The sequence below is a fragment of the Nelumbo nucifera genome, chromosome 4 (assembly GCF_055504915.1).
Source record: "Nelumbo nucifera cultivar China Antique chromosome 4, China Antique-T2T, whole genome shotgun sequence".
Taxonomy (NCBI): Eukaryota; Viridiplantae; Streptophyta; class Magnoliopsida; order Proteales; family Nelumbonaceae; genus Nelumbo; species Nelumbo nucifera.
Window position 1 is genome coordinate 22,509,398 of NC_142652.1, and position 21,709 is coordinate 22,531,106.

Consider the following 21,709-nt stretch of genomic DNA (forward strand, 5'->3'; position numbering starts at 1 on the left):
CATGACAATTGATCATTTGTCATAGAAACTGGTGTGGATTTTATTTTTCATTCAAAAATTAAATCACAAATTTATTTTCAAGAGAACTGCCATGGATACAAATTGTTTTTCTCTTGTCCCTTACAAATGGATATGGTATTGTATAGAGTGCTGTGGAATAGTGGAAGTGTGGAACACTATATATTGTTGGAGTGAGGACTTGTTCAGAGTTGTACCCCTTACAATTGTATCTGAATCAATTTGTCGTTTCAGTCTTTCAGATGTAGTTCCGTCAGCCCATCAGTCCCATGTAACAACATTCTGGATGTGCCATCATATAATACATTTGATAGGGGCACATGGTACTGAAGGATTGGTCTATTTTTCAAATGCCAAAATAATTTTTGGTTGTGAACTAACTTAATTTGATGTAATATATATTAATAATTTAATTGGTTTAATCATTTAAGTAGTTTTGCGGATATACATAGAATTCCAATTTGATTTGAATATTGGATTTATATTGATATGCGATGGAATTTGGATTGAAAATTAAACAATATTAATAGATTAAACTAAAAATGGTCAAAATATTATATATCGTTAATAAAATGAATTACAAATGACTTTGATATTGTTCTAGTAGGGAGTTAAGATTGTTTAGCCCCCTTGCTTTATAATTTTCTTAATCTTAATTAATACATTTCACAGTTATTGATAAAAAAAATGATTTTGATATTGTCTATTTTGAATGATATGAATTGAAAATAACTTGTATGAAACTAGGTTTGCAAATGTATCAGATTTAACCCATTACAAATAAAAATCTGATTCTTTTAAGTTAGATTTGGATATCCGTTAGTCATAATTGGATCCAAATAGGTCTGAAAACATGGTTGATATTTTTTAGTTGGAATAAATTTGGATATTGCTTTGTCCTATTAATTTGAGTATTAAAATTCTCTAGAATAATGGTGTATGCGGGAACTGCAAAAACATACTACATTGAACCAATCACGAACCACTGTTGACCCGGATGCTCAGACCATTTGGCCTGAGAATTGTCCAAGCAACCAGTTTCGTTTTATCCCAAATCTGGTCTTTTGTCAAAAACTGTTGAAAAAGTTAATGAACTGTTGACCTGGGTGGTCGAACCATCAGTTCATTCAACGGTTTTTTGTCGTTTTTTATTTTTAATTATTATTTTTTAAATTTTTTGTCATAACGTGCCATCCGTCCGAATTGGACGATTGGACCGTCAACCCGAAAACTAGTGGCCAGAACTGTTCTGTTTTTGGGTCATTTTTTAAAACCATGAAACCAAATTTATAATTAATATAATAATATAAACAAACAGGGAATGAATCCATAAATCCCAAGGATGCCAACAGGTCGAGTTTGGCCACTAATCATCCTGAACCTTGAATCAACCCAACTAAATGAAAATGGGACATTGAATCTGATGTAATCCACTCCACCAATAATATACCTATACTCGACCAGGACTATATGTACAAATGTTTCAATGATATAATGTCAGTTGGTGTTGCCTGGGTTATCCCAAATCATGACTAGAACTAAGGGTGTTAACAAAATTCGAAAAATTTGATTTCGAATTTGAGATTTGACATAATTGAATCGAATCAAATTTGAATATTTTAAATATTTAATTGATCAAATTCGAATATTACCTGATTTAATTCGATAAATATTCAAATTTGACCAATTATTTAGGTTGCGTTTGGAAAAGGTGTAAATCCCGATTTGGTGTAATTTTACACCGTAGTCTACTTTTGTATGTGTTGGTTGGGATGTAAAAGAACACCGAAGACCGGTGTAAAACTTTATTTTGAAAGATGTTTACATCGATAATCGATGCATAAAATACATCGTTTTTTTCGATGTAAAACTCGATCGAACTGCCCATCGATGTAAAAAGCAACGACTCTCTTCCTCCTCCACCATCAAGTTTCCTATTTCCGTCGTCGTTTTCCGACTCCATGCAACCCTCTTCTCTCTTCCACTCCCTCTCTCTCTCTCTCTTCTCTCTTCCACTCCACGCCTGCCCAAAAGACCAGAGCCTCTCAAAAGAAAAAAAGAGGGAAAGCAAAGCCATCGCCACCTCCACCTCTTCTTTTTCTCCTCTTCACGGATCCATTTCGAATTGAAACTTGAAACTTTTCCCTCTCGAAAAACGAAAAAGAAAACAGAATTGACGACAGTAATAATAACATATTAGAGAGAGAGAGAGTATCAAATCGGTTTGGATTGGATTTCTGATGCTAAAAGAGAAGTCCATTAAGCTTTTCTCCTTTAGATAAAACCCATAAATCTTTCTTATTTTATTTGTCTTTCTTCATCTTCTCTTCGCTATTGTTGTCAAGAAAATAGAGAGCTCAAACCAATAGGAAGAAAAACACCTAAAAATGGATTCAAGGGGTACCAGAATAGAGAATGTTAAAAGAATTTTCCAGCAATTCGATATGAATAAAGATGGAGGTCCCAATAGGCAAGAAATGGTGTATCGATCTCGTCGTCGCCGAAAATCCTAGGGTTAAATGAGAAAATCAATGCAATCCTTGACGAGGTCTTCAGCCTACAAGGACTTCATTGACGGCAAAAATGGTCTCTCCTAAAGGTCTTCTCTGCACCTACGACGATGGTGCTGGTGATGTTGATCGCGACTTTGATGCCCTAGATTTGGACTTAAATAACGGCATTGGTAAAGCTCCCCCAAGCTTCCAAGGCTTCTTCCCCAATAACCGCTTCCAAGCTCCCCTCAAGCTTCCCCAAGCTTCCAAGGCTTCTAAAAAGAAGCATGAAAATATCTAAAATGCCCATACAGTTACTTAATGACCAAAATGTTTATTTTTCAAACTTTTTTTTATATGTATTGTTAGTCCAAACCTTCTAATCTTTTTTTTTTCTGAAATTGATTTATTTTTTAAATTTATCCTTCATATTAATCATTCAAAAGTAAACTGTAACTTTAAATTATTTTTTTTATTGTTTATAAAATTTATATTGTTTTTTTCTCGTAGAAACCAACACTAATAATAACTGTATGGATATTTTGGACATTTTGTACCTTTTATTAGAGAATTTTAATTTCTAACTAAAGAAGATCCACTTGCAACTGTGCTAAAAAATTAAGAGAAATAATTTTATTTTTGGGGTTCAGTCCACCCTGGGTGGAGATAGGATTTCTACAGGGCTACAAGTAGACTAGGAGGGGCTAAAATTCAAATTTTTTAGATGGATTGCAGTCCATTTATTTTTTTATTTTTTTGGTAGAAGAAATAACCTGCTTTCACTGTTTCACACACTGGCACACTACACACATCACACTTGTCAGCCAAGTTTTCAACTTCGCCCATACCCATTTTTTCCAAGGACCAGAACCGGGTCGATCGACTTGGCAAGAACCCTAGTCGCTTGTCAGCCCTAATTTGGGGAGTGCGCGGTTTTAGGAGAAAGCATTTTCCTTCAAGAACTAGCCCGGTTGGTTGGTCGGCACGTCGAGGTTTGAATATAACTCGGCGAGTTCATAACAGTGTAAGCTCTTTTTTGGACACTTACTAGTGAATAGTGATAGAAACCAGACAGTAGAAACTGGAAAGAGGGAAGAAAAAAAGTGAGATGGATTAAGGTTTAAGAAGGGTTTATGGCGGCAGCCGGCAGCCACTCTCTCTGTCCATCTCCGATGTAATGAATTGGAGTCTCGTAAGGTTTAACTTGAAGTCACTTGCTCCAATCTATATATCATCTTCATTTTTCTCATTCTTGAGCTCTACTCATTTTCTTCGGAAAATTGTAAAATTTGATGTCAAGTAATGCAACTTTGATTTCCTCTACGAATCTAAGCAACAAGTTCGTTTACTTGATTCAAGTCGATAAGGCCACATTTTGCCCCCCAAACTCATCAAGGATAAGCACAGCGATGTGGAGACATATAGCAAGACGAGCTTCTTTAACGAAGGTTAGGCTTTCCCGCGACTCCTCTTCTATCTTACGCACTTTTGGTTTTATGGGTTTCTCTCAAGACTCGATATTGAACGATACAACCAGACCATTTGAGCTCAAAAGCAGCATGAGTTTTCGGTTTTCTGAAAGGAGTTTTCTCCGAAATGGGGAGTTACCATCCAAAGAAGATGAATTGGGAAGGCCCATTTTGGGGTGTTTTAGGAACCCAATCAGTCCTCCCAGGTTATCGAATCATCCGAAGGGTTATGCCAGTGTTGCCGAGGCTGTATGCTCAATGGATGCGGAGGAGGATTTGTCTGCCATCGACGAAATTCAGGAATTATTGGAGGAGATGGGCAAAGAAGAGAAGAAAGAACTTGAACTCAGGGATCAGAAGCAGATAAAATTGGTTGGAGGAATGGGACAAGGGAAGTACCTATTGCTTCGGAGGAGGCAAGTGAAGATTGAGACAGAGGCATGGGAGCAGGCTGCCAAGGAGTACAGGGAGCTTCTCATGGACATGTGTGAGCAGAAGCTAGCGCCCAATTTGCCTTACATGAAGTCTTTATTCCTTGGTTGGTTTGAGCCCTTACGTGATTGCATTGTAGCAGAGCAGGAATTATGTAGGAAGGGAAAGAACAGAACTGCTTATGCTCCATATTTTGATCAGTTGCCGGCAGAAATGATGTCGGTTATTACAATGCATAAATTGATGGGGTTGCTGATGACCGGAGGTGAACATGGCAGTTGCAGGGTGGTCCAAGCTGCTTGCCAGATCGGTGAAGCTATTGAGAATGAGGTCAGTGGTCTTTGTTTTGAAGCGAGTACTTGGTTTGTTATTACTTAAAAGTAATAGGAACCTTTTTTATGTAGAACTGATTTCTAGAGTGAATCTAGTTTGAACCTATTTACTTGCATCCCGGTATTAAATATCTCTTTCATGATGATTTAAGTTGCAAAATGTTCTATACGAAAAGAATATAAGACGACCCACAACATTTTGTTCTTTAAATCTGTCATTTCTATAAATTGTACTTGCAATCATGTTACTGGTTTGCTGGATAAATGTCAAATTCGACAGAGGGTGCAGTAACCATTTTTTTCAGTAACAATTGAAATTTTATTGAAGTAACAAGTATATAGCAAAGTGCCAAGCACCCCTTATGGATAGCTAGCTTTGGTTAGCCATCATTCCATTTCAATAATTTCCACCTATTGAGACTAATTCCCAATACATCTGATTTCTGTTGGCCCCTTATTTTGCAAGCCCATCAGTTAAATTATTAGCTGATCTCAAATCCATCTGTAGACTTCTCTAGTTCTTGATTCTTATGCCAGCTTGTTGGTTTCCCTCATCATGTATCTGTATTTCCAAGGCCCTGCATAGTTCATTGTTATCCATCTGATAATTACTTGTGAATTTCTCTCAACGAATAAATCTCTGAAATTCTGTTTTACCATCCTTAGACTATGTAGTACTGGTGTAGCCATATTTGAGCCTAAAACAAAAAACCGAACCAGTCGGTTTGGTGTTTTTAAAAAACGAGGGTACCGGTTCGGTTTCGGTTAACCAATATAGAAAACCGGCGGTTAACCGAACCGACCGGTATACGTATATTTCTATATATCTTATATATATTTATGTATATTGTATATATTTTTTATATATTATAAATTAATAAATATGCATTATATATAAATTTATAAATTTATAATATATGATATATTATTTATTATTTAAAATATAATATTATATATATTTTTATAATATATTGTAAAAATTAAAAAACCAAAAAACCGACGAACTGAACCGACGGTTAACCAAACCGGTCGACCGGTTAACTGATAGGTTTCGGTTACCGGTTTTCCAAAACCGGTACTACCAGTTCGGTTACAAAATATACCCCACAGTTCGGTTAACTGAACCGTGAGCACCCCTAGTAGCCCATAGAGAAAAAAAAAACAAGGGTTGCTGGGTTCAAAGCTCAAAAGAGAATAAATAGGGTGCAGTAACCATTATGATCCCATTTGAATGCATAACATGCCTTTGCCTATCTAAAAACAGGTTCTTTTTTCTCTTTTGTTGTTTTTTAACTTTTTTGTGAACTAGCACAATGCATGCATATCAACAAATAAAAAAATATATTGGTTTATTATCTTGCAAAAGATATTGCCATGGTGCCTTGGAGGTTGCATTGATGTGAGGCTGTTTGCAAGTTTTGGCATTAAATAGTAAATATAACAAAAGAAAAAAGAACTTAAGAGAAAGAGAAGTACAATCACTGTCAGCTCTATAACACAAGGAAGTGTTTTGACCTCAGTGAAGCAAACTGATGTTGAAATTGAACCAAGAGTCTTCTTTTTAACTCTTGGATAGTTGGTTCTTTCTTGTTTCTTGTTGTTGTAAGGGGTTGATATTTTCTTGCGCATTTTTGTTTTAAGTGCAGGATCTTTTGTCTGGTGTGGTGGAGTTTCTTTCTCAGGGGAAGGGATGATTGTTTTTTCTCTGTTTCGGGTAGAGTGTTGAAAAAGTATATTTGTTTTTCTTTTTCTTATTCTCTTGGGTGATCACTGGTCACCTTCCTTTGTACTTTCTTTTTTATTTAATAAAACTTATTTTCTTTTATTATAAAAAAAATTTGAGCCATGAATTAAAATTGTATTTGATTTCTTTTTTTGAGTTGTTTTTGAATTTTATATATTTAACTCAATAAGTGAATGGGTTATAACTACATTTGTTTTTTTCTTGAATTTATTAATTACAAAGGCTTATGCATAGAGTTCAGTTTTTCTTATTTCCATGACAAGCATATCCTGAACCTTCTCCCAGATTTGCAATTTATGCTGATCCCCCTTCACATATAGTACAGTTTGAGGGGGTTTCCTGGAATCCTGAACATTGTAAGTGCATAATCAAGTAGCTGAGGGTTTACCTGATTCTGTATAGATTTTGCAGTAAAACCTCAATTTATGGATCAAACCTTTCCTATGTTTACCTTACCCAAGGATCCTGAAATTGCATTTCTTTACTCTTTCCCCATTTAAGAGAATTCCTGGAACATATTTCTATGGCTAAAACCATGTGCTTTTCCCTGTTTGAGGGATGCAGAGCTTGAGGGAGAGTATTAACTCCTTCACACCACATTGTAAATGATTTACCGAAGTAATTGAAAATGTTTGAGAATTGTTTTGCAGGAAACCTCATATGTAGAGTACCTTTTCTACATTTTCCTCTTTTCACCAACGTTTTCTGACTCAATCACTCAATGCCCCACTTAAAAGGAATACCTAAATAATATTTTTTTGATCAGCAAGAATACCTAAATAACATTTCCACATCATCCTTTAATTCTCTTTTTTATGCCATCTCTTTTGTGCTTTTCTTTCTTTCTTGTCCAATTTTGTAAAGATAGAAAATGTAGCACCAGAAATATCAGAAAAAGAAACACTGAAAAGAGGCAGTGAAGTCATTACTGATATAACTTCTTTAGTGTGACCAACCAGAAAAAGAACTTTGTTGACGTAAGTTACCTGTGGTTATTACTTATTAGCTATTTTATTTGATGTTGTTAACATTATTCAAGGAATGGATCCAAATAGGAAAAACTCTCACTGGCCCTTAGATTCCACAATATATTCTTTAGATTCCACAATATTATTCCATTTTACTTTCTGATTTAATAAAGTTTGTAATCATCTTTCTCATTATGTTCTTGATTCTCAGCATGTTAGACCTTCTTTATTTCCTCCTTTTATGAATTAGTAATTTGGATTTGGAGTCAAGGGTGTAGGATATTTAAAACTAGCACATCCTTATGGGGAAGTGGTATTTCTTCTTTATCCTTTACATTTTGAATAAAACCAGGTCCTCTGGAAAAATTTGGAGGTCCTGTTCATCAAGCAAATAAAAGAGTTGTTTCTGGGCTTTCTATCCACTAATTGAATATATTTTTGCTTCCAAGTGATCCTCCTCCCCACCTTTACCATCTTGAATTTCCACCATCATTGGTGAACATTCATTTTTAAATATTGTTGGGATGGATCAGGTTAGAATACACAAGTTTTTGGAAAAGACAAGGAAAAAGACTGATAAGGATAAGAAAGCTGATGGCGGTGAATCTGATCCTGTAATCAAAGAACAACAAAGATTAAGGAAAAAAGTTACTGATTTGATGAAAAAACAAAAGCTGCAGCAAGTCAGACAGATAGTGAAGGGCCAGGATGATTCAAAGCCATGGGGCCAGGATGCTCAGGCTAAGGTATGTGTTCTTTATGGCATTTACTGGGGGAATAAGTTCTGGTTTCTTAAGCACAATGCTGTATGCGAAGGTTTACATTTCGTTTTTGTGTATTCCAGGTTGGGAGCCGTCTTATTGAATTATTGATGCAAACGGCCTATATACAACCTCCAGTTGATCAGTTGGCAGATGGTCCACCAGATATTCGACCTGCTTTTAGACACTCCCTTAAAACTGTTACTAAAGAAGCACAGTGAGGATTCTGTCCTATCTTGTTGATTTACAAAGCTAGATATGAAATTCGTTGTATATCACCACTAAACATTATTAATAGGACAGTTTTTTTTCCCTTCTTCTCTTTCAACAGGAAAACTAGCAGAAGATATGGGGTTATTGAATGTGATCCCTTAGTTCGCAAAGGGCTAGAGAGAACTGTAAGTTAAACCTAGAACTTTGGTAGAGACTGGTGTTGCTGTCTGAGATTTGGTACTCTGCTACAAATAAATTTACTTTTCTACCGTGTGTGTGTGGGTAGCTGTGTTTGCATGTTTTAATTACATGAGACATCTTCAAATGAAAAACTGTTTTCTTAAAAATTATAATCACTGCTTCAGTCATGAGGGCGTTAAGAATCTTATGCCATAAAAATTGCTCCTTTTTATAACAGGCAAGGCACATGGTGATCCCTTATATGCCAATGTTGGTTCCTCCAGTCAACTGGACAGGGTATGATTTCCAGGTTCTATTAATTTCTGTATTTCTGCATTTCAGTTTTTATTCATTTTCTGACTTGATGTTTAGTTCATCTGACAACCTAAGTTCTGACTGGTGAAACTGGGATTTGTCAAATAAGATGAGCTATTTGATGATTTGATCACAAACATTTTTATCTATTTGGATTGGGAGCTATATATAATTATAAGCTAATAACTGCATACTGGTTGGTTATTCACATGAAGCCTGTGCTTATTTTGTTTTATGGTTTTTCTTTTACATCTTCTGGAAGATATGATAAAGGTGCATACCTGTTCCTACCATCTTATGTCATGCGAACACATGGAGCAAGACAACAGCGAGAAGCAGTTAAGAGGGCTCCCAGGAAGCAATTAGAACCAGTTTTTGAGGTTTGAGAACTTTGGATTTGTTTTTAGTTTTGTATCTTTTTACAACAATGATGCTGTGGATTTTGTTATCACTCTTCTGCTTGTTTTTTGTTGCAATAGTGACTCAATGGTGTTCTAAACTGTTTAGGCCCTTGATACACTCGGCAATACCAAGTGGAGGGTTAATAAAAGGGTTCTCAGTGTTGTAGACCGAATATGGGCCAGTGGCGGTCGTCTTGCAGATTTGGTTGATCGTGAAGATGTGAGTCACATTTTCTTTAGTGGATGAATTTTTAGAACTTTTTCATCCTTGTTTTTGAATAAATATCAGAAGTTCACAATTGTTGTTCAAGCACATATAAACAAACATGAAGAACCTAATATGTTCTTATTCTCTACAGGTTCCTATTCCAGAAGAACCTGATACAGAAGATGAAGCAGAGATCAAGAAATGGAAATGGAAAGTTAAAGCTGCTAAGAAGGAGAACAGTGAGAGGCATTCACAACGATGTGACATAGAACTTAAACTCGCTGTAAGAAGATTTCTTGTCTACCCCATAAATTGGTTATTGTAATAGATGCTCCATTATACAGTTTACCAACTGTCCTTATTTGAGAGCAGGTAGCTAGGAGAATGAAGGATGAGGATGGCTTCTTCTACCCACACAACCTTGACTTCCGAGGTCGTGCATATCCCATGCACCCATATTTAAACCATCTTGGTTCAGACCTGTGCCGGGGAATCTTGGAGTTTGCAGAAGGGCGTCCTCTCGGAAAGTCTGGCTTGCAGTGGCTGAAGATACATTTGGCAAATTTATATGCTGGTGGTGTGGACAAGTTATCCTATGAGGGTCGAATAGCATTTACTGAGAATCACTTGGATGATATATTTGATTCTGCAGACAGACCACTTGAAGGTAGGCGCTGGTGGCTAAATGCAGAAGATCCATTTCAGTGCTTGGCAGCATGCATCAATCTCTCCGAGGCATTAAGAAGCTCTTCACCAGAGACTACCATCTCCCATATGCCTGTTCACCAGGTACTTTCTCTTGGAATAGTCAGAAGTCTGTTCTTTGTAAATTATCTTTGTGGGAATTATCATGTAAGGAGACTGTAATTACATTATTTTTTTATGGGATATTATTAGGAGTTTAGAACCTTCTTCTCTATTCATGGGAAGGGGAGCAATTTTGTTAGGCATTTATGAGAATATTACACCTATACATACATTCTTTGAGAGACAAAATCTCTTATCTCTCCTCTTTTATTTTCATTTCCTTGTTACAGTTGTGCCCAAAACATTCGATTCACCCTACCCCTTGTTTTGCTAAAGCATCAGCCATGCTATTCGCTGACCATTGCACCAATTGAGGCCTCACTTCCATCTTCCTAGTTATCCACTTAAATTTCTTGGATTCATTTTGATAAGTATATGGAGCATTGTCGTCATTCTTCAACCATGCTATTAACGATTTTGAATCTCCATAAATAATCATTTTTTTATTCATTATCCTAGCCTTGTACACCCCATCCAAAAGGCCCTTGATTCCCATACTGTTCCCATCAAAATTCAGTTTAACATAATCTTTTTCTGGTGCTGTCTATACTCCATGTATTTTATCCTTTTTTGAGGTTGACCCTGCTACTTTTTTCCATTTTTTCGTAATGTCTTATGTGGAGAAAGGAGAAAATCTTTCTAGTGTTATTACCTAATGGGCCACTTTTACTATGATGCATTCTATTAGAGCTTCTTTGCTCCTTTCATTCTCTGAAAATTCTTGCATTCCTTTCTTCCCATATGGTCCACATAGTTACAACCCATCATCAGATCATAAATTTCAAAACTAATCATTCTTCTATACATTTATTTGTCCATAGAAAACAAACAAACAAACAAACAAACAAACAAACAAATAAATAAATAAATAGATAAATTTCTTCTGAACATGCAAAGTTAACTGAACATTGGAGAAAAGACATTGAACCTATCTCTTCTTTTTTAGTTCCTTCAGACTCCACTTCTGGTTTTGGTGGAACCTCGGCCTGCGAAGGGAAATTAGGGATATAGACTTGGACAGCCTCTTACCTTTATTAGCCATCCTTGAGAATATCTTCCTTGATCCTAATAGGGGAGACACCAGAATTTGGATCCCTTCTACTTCAGGAACCTTCTCTTGTGCTTCGTTTTTTGAAACCTTAACTCAGTCATCTGTCCCTTCTGGTGTGTCCTTTCCGATTAAGGAATTTTGGAGCAAGCCCATTCCTCCTCAGGTTGGGCTTTTTTGTTGGGAAATTTTCCTGGAAAGAATAAATACAAATGATCTACTTCAGAAAAAGAGACCCAATTCTTGTTTACTTCCTAATAGATGCTCTCTCTGTAAAGATGATGGGGAATCCGGTTACCACCTTTTGGTCTCTTGTAAGGTTACTAAAACTGTTTGGGAGTGGGTACTTTCTCGCTTTGGGTGTACTTGGAACCCTCCTGAGAGTGTCCAAGGTTTGTTCTCCCCTTCGTTTTTTAGATGGCCTAAGAAGCGAGGGAAGATGATGTGGATGAGTATTAGGGCAGCCGTGTGTTGGTCACTATGAGAGGAAAGAAACTCTCGAATATTTTCAGAAAATGAAAGATCCCTGGAAGAACTATTAGACCTAATACTTTTAAGGGCTGCCCACTGGTTAAAAACTATGGAACTGTTCTCAGACTTTCCTATTGCTGACCTGTTAAGAAACTGGAAAGAGATAGTAACCTCTACTCTGTGTAAGAGGACTCTTAGTCCCTTGTGGTCCCCTCCTCCCTTCGGATTTATAAAAGTGAATTTTGATGGCAGTAGCATAAGGAATCCAGGGCCCTCTGGGATTGGGGGAGTTTTCAGGAATGAGGAAGGGATTGTTATTGCTCTGTTCTCAGGCCCTATTGGAGGAGACTCTATTAGGGCTGAGATCCTTGCAGCTTTGGAAGGGGTTCAAAGAGCAAGGGAACTAAATATCAGTTGGCTGATTTTGGAAGGTGATTCAAAGGTGGTGATTAGCTGGTTGAAGAAAGAGGACAGTGGCTTGTGGAGTTACAATAATGAAAAGAAAAAATTCTTATGGCTATGTAGAGGCATTGAGATACAATACAGCTGGGTGAAAAGGACTGCTAGTTCTTTTGCAGATGGGTTGGCCAAGCAAGGGGTGAATAGGGAGGCTATTTTTTGGGCTATTTTTTGGGCTATTTTTTAATCTTCTTTCATTGTAATTTTCTGATGGGGAGATAAGACTCTTATCTCCCCCTTTTTTGTACCTAAAGCTTCATAATTCTTAATAAAGTTTCTGTTATTGATAAAAAAAAAATGGAGAAAAGACATCGAAGATGTGCAAGGGAGCTCCTAGGACATGTGGAAAACAGTATTAATGTATAAATTCATCAATTATCTTTTCATTTGTGTCTGTTATGTATCTTATACCACAGTTGTGGTCATCCAACATCCAAACTGATTGTGTCTTTTGTCTCATGCTACCAATCTATTATAATGAATTCTGAAGGATAAAGCAAAAGTCTCCTCCAGGGTATTGGATAATTTTGGGTGCTTTTTTCTGTTTTTAAATTCATACACATAAACTAATGTATAAAAGCAAATTTGTGTTGCAAAACTTTGCAGGAAAAGCCCAAACCAAATTTTCCTGGAATCACCTTTTTAATTGTGTTATAATCTGGTCCCCATGTCCTAGAAATTAATGGGGTTGCAACTTTGGTGGGTCCAACCCAAGCCTGGACCACCCAACCTGAAACTTAACATGGGCTAGGCTTGAACTTTTGGTCCTCCAGTTTTTCCCCCGAGGCTGTGCCTGGGCCTAGCCCTTAGGTAGCCCATGCCTGGCCTGAGTCCAGCTTGAAACCTGCTCTAGCTTACATGCATACATGCATATGTACAAAATTACAATATTCCTATTTAATGCTCTAAACTAGTGATAATAAATAGGTTTATAGCAATTTTTAATACATTGGATGTAATAGACCCACTTTAACTTGATTGACCAACACGTGTCCAGCCCAGGCCTGAGCCCAATCTAAATGGGTTGGGCACATCAGAAATGAAAGACCAGCTGTACCCAGCTTGAGTTATTTTATATTATCTTATGTGACATGGAAATGACAAGAACATGGCATGGACGAGGTGGACTGTCCGACAAGAAATTTATACTAAAAGTTGAAATGTTAGAGACAGACATCACACCAATTTTGACATGTCCATGCAACATGGACGCTATTATAACAACACAATTTTTTTTTTTTTTTGTATAAAAAATAGACAGATTTGTCTTGATCCTCTCATACTGGAAAGCTTGATCCAGTAAGGTTTATGTCTCTATTTTATGCTTTCAGGATGGATCATGTAATGGCTTACAACACTATGCTGCCCTTGGAAGAGACAAGGTAATAATCTTTCTATTTTCATTATTATTTGGTATTAGTTTTTGCTACTAATTTCTGGTTATGATAGTATCCATGTATATATTTGAAGATCTTTTATGCAGATATATGTCATAAGTCATAACTTGTTTTTCATGTTCATCAAATAAAAGGAATGATTACTTGCATCATTCATGAAAACAATGTGGCAAGCATACATACATACATGAAAACAATGTGGCAAGCATCATTCATCAAATACAGTGCCTCATTGGACTGGACCATACTCTGAAGTTGGTCTATCACTTGGCTAAAAATCAAACTGGCAGCATGATTTGGTGAGCACAATCAGATGTTTTCGATATTTTGTGTTCTTCATTTTGTTTTTTATTTGGGATAATTAACTTTTTTTTCTTGAAGAAAACAGAGATATTTTATTTCTAATCTGGTTAAAGAAATATTTTACTCTTTATGTGTGATTGTGTGCCAAGCTTATTTTACTACCAAGCAATATAATCTGCCTTTTCATCAGCTTTCCTTTTTTTTTTATTTTTTTGATTGCTAAATGCAGGGTCAATGGTTATCTTGTTCATTACCTTCATGAGATCACTGTATTGATTGTCTGGTAGATGGAACTAGGAAATGCATTTTGGACTAAATAGTTCACTGCTTCTTGATATTTCTATTTATTTTATTTTTGTGTTTTGTTATTGAAATGAAATTGTTTCATTCATTCAGTTGGGAGCAGCTGCCGTGAACCTGGTTGCCGGAGAGAAACCTGCAGATGTTTACTCAGGAATAGCTGCTAGGTATGCTGATTCCTTAAATACATGAAAGCGTGCTATTTTAAAGCCATTACCCTCCTCCCCCACCCCTGTATAAGTTTTTGTATAGGAAAAATAGTTAAAGAAATAGAGGACATAAGGATGGGGAGTGTGAAAAGAAAATGAAAATTATGATGGTAAACAGCTTATGATATGTGATATTCATTTTATCCCAGGTACCTGTGTTGGACTCAACGTGGCATGGATGTGGATATTGATGTGTTTGACCTGCCAAATCTATGCCCATTTTTCTGTGCCAAGTTTTGATGGATTGGGTGTTTATCCATCTAATTGAACATGCAACCAGCATTCATTAACTGGTTTTTTTTTTATCAATAACACTTTCATTAAATCATCAATAGAAGATTTACAAGAGGAAGGCAAACACACTTATCTTCCAAGAGCAACAATGAACCTCAAGAAAAGGAAAAAACACTAAAGTTACAGCTTAGCCCAAAACAGTGAATCCCTTTCTGCCCCTTGTTTAGCTAAACCGTCAGCTAGGGAATTAGCCGATATTTTAACCCAACATATCTTAACTTCCATCTCCCGCACCAGCCACTTGAATTTCATCCTCTCATTGTTGTACTTCCATAAGCCATTGTTATCTTTAATCAGCCACCCTATCACCACCTCTAAATCCCCTTCAATTATGAGTTTCCTGATGTTCAACTCCTTAGCTTTCTGGACTCCTTCCATAACTGCAAAGATCTCAGCTCTAAGGGAGTCACCCACTCCAATTAGGCCTGAGAACATGGCAGAAATGATCCCATTCTCATCCCTAAAAACACCCCCAATCCCCTATTGTCCCGGATTTCCCCTACTACACCCATCAAGGTTTAATTTCAAGAATCCACCAGGTGGAGGGGGTTCAAGCCACACTCATTACTGACTTGGTCTGTGTGCAATTTGCAATTTCACCCCACTTCCTCAACATGTCATCCACAGTGTAATCTGTGAATAGCTCCAAAGATTTCAGCCACTGTACAGCCCTAATATGTATGATAGCCCTCAGATCTGCTGCTCCTCTCTCAACTTCTGAGAATATCCTGGAGTTTCTTTCCTCCCAAAGTGTCCAACATACTGCAGTCCTTAGTCCTCTCCACATAGTCCTTCCCCTTTTTATCCGCCACCTGAAAAAAGAAGGGGAAAAAAGGCCCTGCAAGTCTGATGGAGGATTCCAGCTACATCCAAATAGGGAGAAAGCCCATTCATTAACTGGTTTGGTTAAGATAAATGTTGCAGTTAGAAGTTGAAGCTTGAAAATATACAGAATTCAACAAGGAATACCATCTAATGAATGAATAATAGACTGCAACTTCTAACTGCTTTTATTAGACCTTCGAATTGCCTAGCCAGATGTCCAATTGATGCCTAGGTGATGCTTTAAGCACACTGTTTAGGCATAAGAGCTTTAAGAAAAAAAAATGTATACTACAATAGTTCGATGCATACAGTGGAAAATTTTCTTGCTAGGCAGAAGCCACAAGGCCTGTAGTATTTTGAACCTTACAGCCAAGTTTGATAAGTAATTGAATTTCATACTTGCTTCATAAAACTTGTTAAATATTAGTAATAATTATCACATACATTCTATGATTATTGTGAAGTAATATAATTGTATAAACCTTTTATCTCCTGAGAAGTGGTCTAATCTAGAATGTTTATAATCCAGAGTTCTTGATATCATGCGAAGAGATGCAGAGAAGGATCCAGAAACTCATCCAAATGCAATGCATGCTAGGATTTTAATTAATCAGGTTGGTTTGTTATTCTCAGGCCCTTGTTATTTTGAATGGTATTTTGTAATTTAGGATGGGGAGGGTTTGTTAAAATATGAAAATGTTTCAACCAGGTTTTTCTCTTTCTTTTAGTTTATATTAGTATGACTTATGGACAGTGTTTTAACAACACAGTAATTTTAGTGTTTGAGGCACAAGGTGCAAGGTGATGCACACACCTTTTTGAAGCAAGGCACAAGTTTTTGAATATTTTGAAAAAAAATAAAAAGATAAAGGAAAGATAGTAATGCATAAAAAATGTAAGCGTGAATTTTAAAAGAAATTAAATATTTTAAAAAGCCTATTAGCTCAAATTAAAACACATAAACGTAACAGATAAAACATATCTAAAGTGAGATTGTATAATTAAAAGCAAGCATATGTGGATTGTACCAAATTGCTTCAAGCAGTTTGGTTGTGTGATGTTAAACGTCTTGCATTCATGATCCTAGGAAACTGGTCTTCAGCCTCCAGAAAGGCCTCTTGAGGCAAGTCCAAATCCAAACAAGACCATGCAGGGCAGGGGTTTGAGGTGGCTCCTTGATCTAAACTTTTGGCCTCTCTATTTAAAAACTTTTGGCATCAGGAATTGGATATTAGTCATATTGTTGTTGCTTCTTTAAAGGAAATTTTGCCATTTGAGAACCTTAAAGTCAATCAACCATGGCCCATGGAGAAAAGAGAAGAAAAGTAGAAGAGAACTTGAATAAGGTGTGGCAGCTTGTTGTTTATCTGTCCAGCCCTACTGTTAACTTTTATATGTAGTCATAATAAAGGAGGAAAAACAAGTCTGCCCTCATTAGGCAACAATAGCAAAATACAACAAGTATAAGACTAGGCCCACACCCATTCAGCCCAATAAAAAAGAATATAAAATTACAAATATGCAGCACCCTAGCTCACACAGTTTATGGCTTGCAGCAAACCTATTTGCAAGAATTAAAGCTTTAAGAAGTTTTTGTTTTTGTTTGTCTTAAAAGGTAATAGGCAATTACTAGTGTACAAACAGCAATACAAGTTAATTTAGAAGTTGATAAATCATTATAAAGGTGTCAATCCACAAAAAAATAGGAAAAAAAACATTTTAAAAAGGTGGGCACCTGGGCTGGGGCACATGCCTAGACACACCAAGCATGTGCCTTTTGAAAGGGGCTGCACCAAGCAGGGTGCCAGATGGCTAGTCGCTAAGGTCTCTGGCTTGTTGTAGTGGAGACTTGGGATTGAAGCCCTCCTACACCAGGGTTGGGGGGGGTTATGGGTTTGGGGGATGGGCTGCCCCCGTTGTATAGCCCCATAAAAAAGGGAAGAAAAAGAAAGAAGTAAAGAAAGAAAGCAAGAAAGAAAGGGGCTGCACCTGATTTCAGACAAGGTGCATGTCTTAAAATGTTCCTTGCTTGTGTGCATAGATGCACCATAGGGGTGCCTTTTAAAACACAGCTTATGAATTAGATAATTTTAAACATGTCTGGTTGTACTGGTTTTTTCCTGATTTGGTATTTGACTAATAGTTGCTCTTGGCAATTGGACATCTCTAGGTGGATAGGAAATTGGTGAAGCAGACAGTGATGACATCTGTCTATGGTGTCACATATATTGGAGCCCGTGACCAAATCAAGAGGAGGTTGAAGGAACGTAATGTCATTGCAGATGATTCGGAGCTGTTTGGTGCATCTTGTTATGCAGCAAAAGTAAGTGGTAGATAGAACTACAGTACTTTATAAGTTATTTTTGAAAGATGTATGACATCCTTTCATTTATATGTCATAGGAGATGTATAACAATGATATTTTATTTTCTTTTGTTGCTTGAATAGACCACCTTAACTGCATTAGGCGAGATGTTCGAAGCTGCACGTAGTATCATGAGCTGGCTTGGTGATTGTGCAAAGGTATGTGTGTTGTTTATTTTGTGACTCGTACACATGTTATTCATGTAAAATGTTGAAAATGTGCCATCTCATCATCTGAACCTTGTCCCAACTGTATGGGGTTGGCTACATCAATCCTGTTTTGTCATTCCATTCAGTTTAGTACCATATCTATTGTTAAATTATGAGTGCTTAAATCGTTTCTTACTACAGTCCATTTCCCTAGCTCATCTAACCCCTTCAATTTGCAATGGTCCACTTCTTACCTCTAGTGCATGACATGAATTTTGTTGTATTAATTATTTATTTGTGGATTTGGACTATGAGGCAAAATAAGTTCTCATATATTTAAGTTTTTAGAAAACTAAGTTTGATCATACGAGCTATGATGATTTGTGATAATATATGCTTTTCAGAGCATTGGGCAATGGGTATGACTATTATTGAGTTATGAATGCTCATACCTTTCCTAGTACCCATCCAATATCCTTTTTGGAGGTCCAAACAAACACATTCTTGAAAAGTTTCTGGAGAAAATATTCTATGTTCATCTTGAGTGAGTTCTCTTAGAACTCAAGCACAGCTTCAGGCCAGAGGAGTAATCTCTCATCCATCAAATCACAGTATCCTCAACTAATAAGTCTTTTGTAGCCCATACAAAAAAATGGTATGAGACCTTAGAGGGAGAGAAGCTAGGCTAGGTTCTCACCTATTCACCAGTTTCTATGGGCCTCGTGAAGTTTATCCTTACATTTCTCACTTTTTGTCCATCAGAATTTTCATTAATTTGTTCTGTTTTAGAGGCTTTATGCCTGCTAACTATGAAGCTTGAACATCAACCAGATAATTGCTTCAGAAAATCAGCCAGTGCGGTGGACTACTCCTCTTGGGCTTCCTGTTGTGCAACCCTACCGCAAACTAGGAAGGCACCTCGTAAGTGATCGCTGATTATATTTTATATGCATACTTAAACATATGTCCATACTGTGTTCTTTTCTTGTAATAAAACATTATCACTATTTGATGCTATTGGGCCCTATTTTGGTTTAAATTGAGTGCAGATTAAAACTTCCCTTCAGGTTTTGACACTACAACGAGAAACTGACAAGGTAATTACTGCTATCAGCTTCATCTGCCCACTACCCTAAAAGTCCTTGAAGTTACCAGTTTTGTTGTAGTCACATGCATCTTACTCCATGCAAACTTCGCTGCTACTATCTCAAGATGTGTTTTAAAAACAACTTTTAAGAAAATATGTTCCTGGATGCATATTATTGGTGATTTAAAATGCTGTCATCAATAATGCTTTTTTCAACTGCTTGTAGTAATCATATAAGATGATGACTGCAGTTGACACTGGATATGTTCATTAATTGTTGAAACTGAATTACCACTTAACATTTGGTATGTGTGTGTTTCCCTGTAAAACTATTCTCTTACTATTATTTTGACTATTATAGGTCATGGTCAAGCGGCAGAGGACTGCCTTTCCACCCAACTTTGTTCACTCTCTTGATGGTTCCCATATGATGATGACTGCAGTTGCTTGTAGGAAAGCAGGCTTGAACTTTGCAGGTTGATAGTGAATATCCATATTTTTCTTTCTCTTACTATTTTTTATTTAGTTATTACATCTGACCTTCCCTTTACAGGAGTCCATGATTCATATTGGACACACGCATGTGATATTGACGAAATGAACAAAATACTCCGAGAAAAGTTTGTTGAACTCTATGAGAAGCCAATACTAGAGAATGTATGGTCTCTTCATTCTGAGATTGCTTTGTCACAGTTAGAGATTGAAAATCTTTGACTTCCAATTGCTTTTAGTATGAGAAAGGCTACTTTCTCTTCGTGTATATTGTACCTCTTGTACTATCTTTAAATCATTAATATAAATCTTGTTGATAAAAAAAGGCTACTTTCTCTTTGAGGGAATCATGAATATGTACTGGACACAACAAAGCCTGTCCCAAATATATGGGTTCCACTTCAAGATTCCTGTTTTGCCACTCTCTATCAGTGGATGGTGTTAAATCCTTAAGTTGACATTTATCAGAGTTCTAGCAGCTAAAATTATGTAGTACTTGTAATTCTGATTTTATATATCATTAATAAAATTTCACTGTTATTGATCAACAAAAAATTATGTAGTACTGGAATACATGTACTTTGTAATTGTAAATGCTGGAAATGTCGGGAAAGTGTCAACTGAAGACCAATCAAAAAATAACGTCAACTGAAGGATCTGACACCATCTATTGAATGACAATAAAATTTAGCTTTTTACCAAGAGAGGTTGCTTAGCCATCTCTTGGGAGTCCGAACTGTAATTTGGCCTTGCTACATTGTATTAATAAGCTTACATGTTCCTGCTTTCATGCACAGTTGTTGGAGAGCTTTCAACAGTCCTTCCCAACATTAAATTTCCCTCCTTTGCCAGAGCGTGGAGATTTTGATTTACGGGAAGTTCTGGACTCGCCGTATTTCTTCAACTGATCTGCGGCTCAGTGCTTCTCTTATTCATGCTCCTGTATTAGTATTCACTACCTTTTCTATTAAATTGCAAGGAAATGAAAGCTTTTTTTGTATTCTTTTCATTCATGGATTGACAAAGTACAAGGTGAGTCTGGAAGTAGGTTGCATTGCCTACAATACCATCGAGGCATTCAGCTCTATTCATGTGAATATCTCAAATCAAGTTGCCTTCAAACATTAAAGTGACCGACCAGGTTCCACTCTGTAGTTGAACCAGCTTTGACAACACTGGTCTTCGGGGATGATGACAGATTATCATAGAAGAACAACAGAAGACACCGTGTGGGGGAAGGAAGCTTTCCAAAACTGACTTACTAGCAAGATGTTAGAAGTAGTACATGAACTGGTTAGAGAATGAATAAGATGGCAGTGATACGCAGCAGGATTAGCTGAATAAACAGACCCTACAGTTGGTATATGCATGAAGCAAGTTGTCCTTGACAAAGCTCCGATGGGTGTAAAGCAAGAACAAGGTAAAGCTGCGGATATCAGTGATGAATGCCATGTGACAATGCTCTAAGCAGATGATCTAATTGAAACAGACTGAAGAAGGTATTCCAATTTCCAACTTCTAGCGCACTACACTGCAGGATAATCATTGACCTTTAAATGTGTAAAGAGAGCAGATCCCATTGAAGGTTGTTTAGAAACTCCATTGGCCTGATCTGTGTGGTTTGTATGTGTCCGTTGTGGTATTCAATATTTTTCAGTCTCTGTATCAATATCTTGAGACTTGTATATGCGCAGAGCATACCTGTATCTTGCTTTATTCTTTGTTTGAACAATACAAAAGTGAAAATGATATAAGTTGCCATATTGGCGAATTTGAGAAATAATCACGAGTTGCATGACATCCATGTGTATGCACTGAAACATGCAATGTTAGTAAAGAAAGTTGATTCCATTTAACCTAGTTCATTATCTTTTTTTTTTTTCCTTTCAGTGGTAAAATATGGTAAATAAATGATAGCTATGTCCCAAACCATTATTTGACTATTTTTTTCCCTTTTGGCATTCTTTGTG

At 36.7% G+C, this 21,709-nt stretch overlaps 1 protein-coding gene across 1 annotated transcript; it reads left to right on the forward strand.

Annotated features, from left to right (window-relative positions):
• The first annotated feature begins 3,573 nt into the window (after window positions 1–3,573).
• On the forward strand, window positions 3,574–21,537 carry LOC104597849 (DNA-directed RNA polymerase 2B, chloroplastic/mitochondrial-like). Its single transcript, XM_010259586.3, has 19 exons — window positions 3,574–4,741; window positions 7,989–8,201; window positions 8,300–8,433; window positions 8,548–8,614; window positions 8,848–8,906; window positions 9,187–9,304; window positions 9,432–9,545; window positions 9,685–9,816; window positions 9,906–10,322; window positions 13,650–13,700; window positions 14,415–14,485; window positions 16,176–16,260; window positions 17,817–17,969; window positions 18,095–18,169; window positions 18,992–19,081; window positions 19,210–19,257; window positions 19,609–19,723; window positions 19,801–19,904; window positions 20,537–21,537. Exons 1-19 carry the CDS (start codon window positions 3,803–3,805, stop codon window positions 20,645–20,647), a joined length of 3,096 nt encoding a protein of 1,031 aa, XP_010257888.1. The 5' UTR covers window positions 3,574–3,802; the 3' UTR covers window positions 20,648–21,537.
• The last annotated feature ends 172 nt before the right edge of the window (window positions 21,538–21,709 follow it).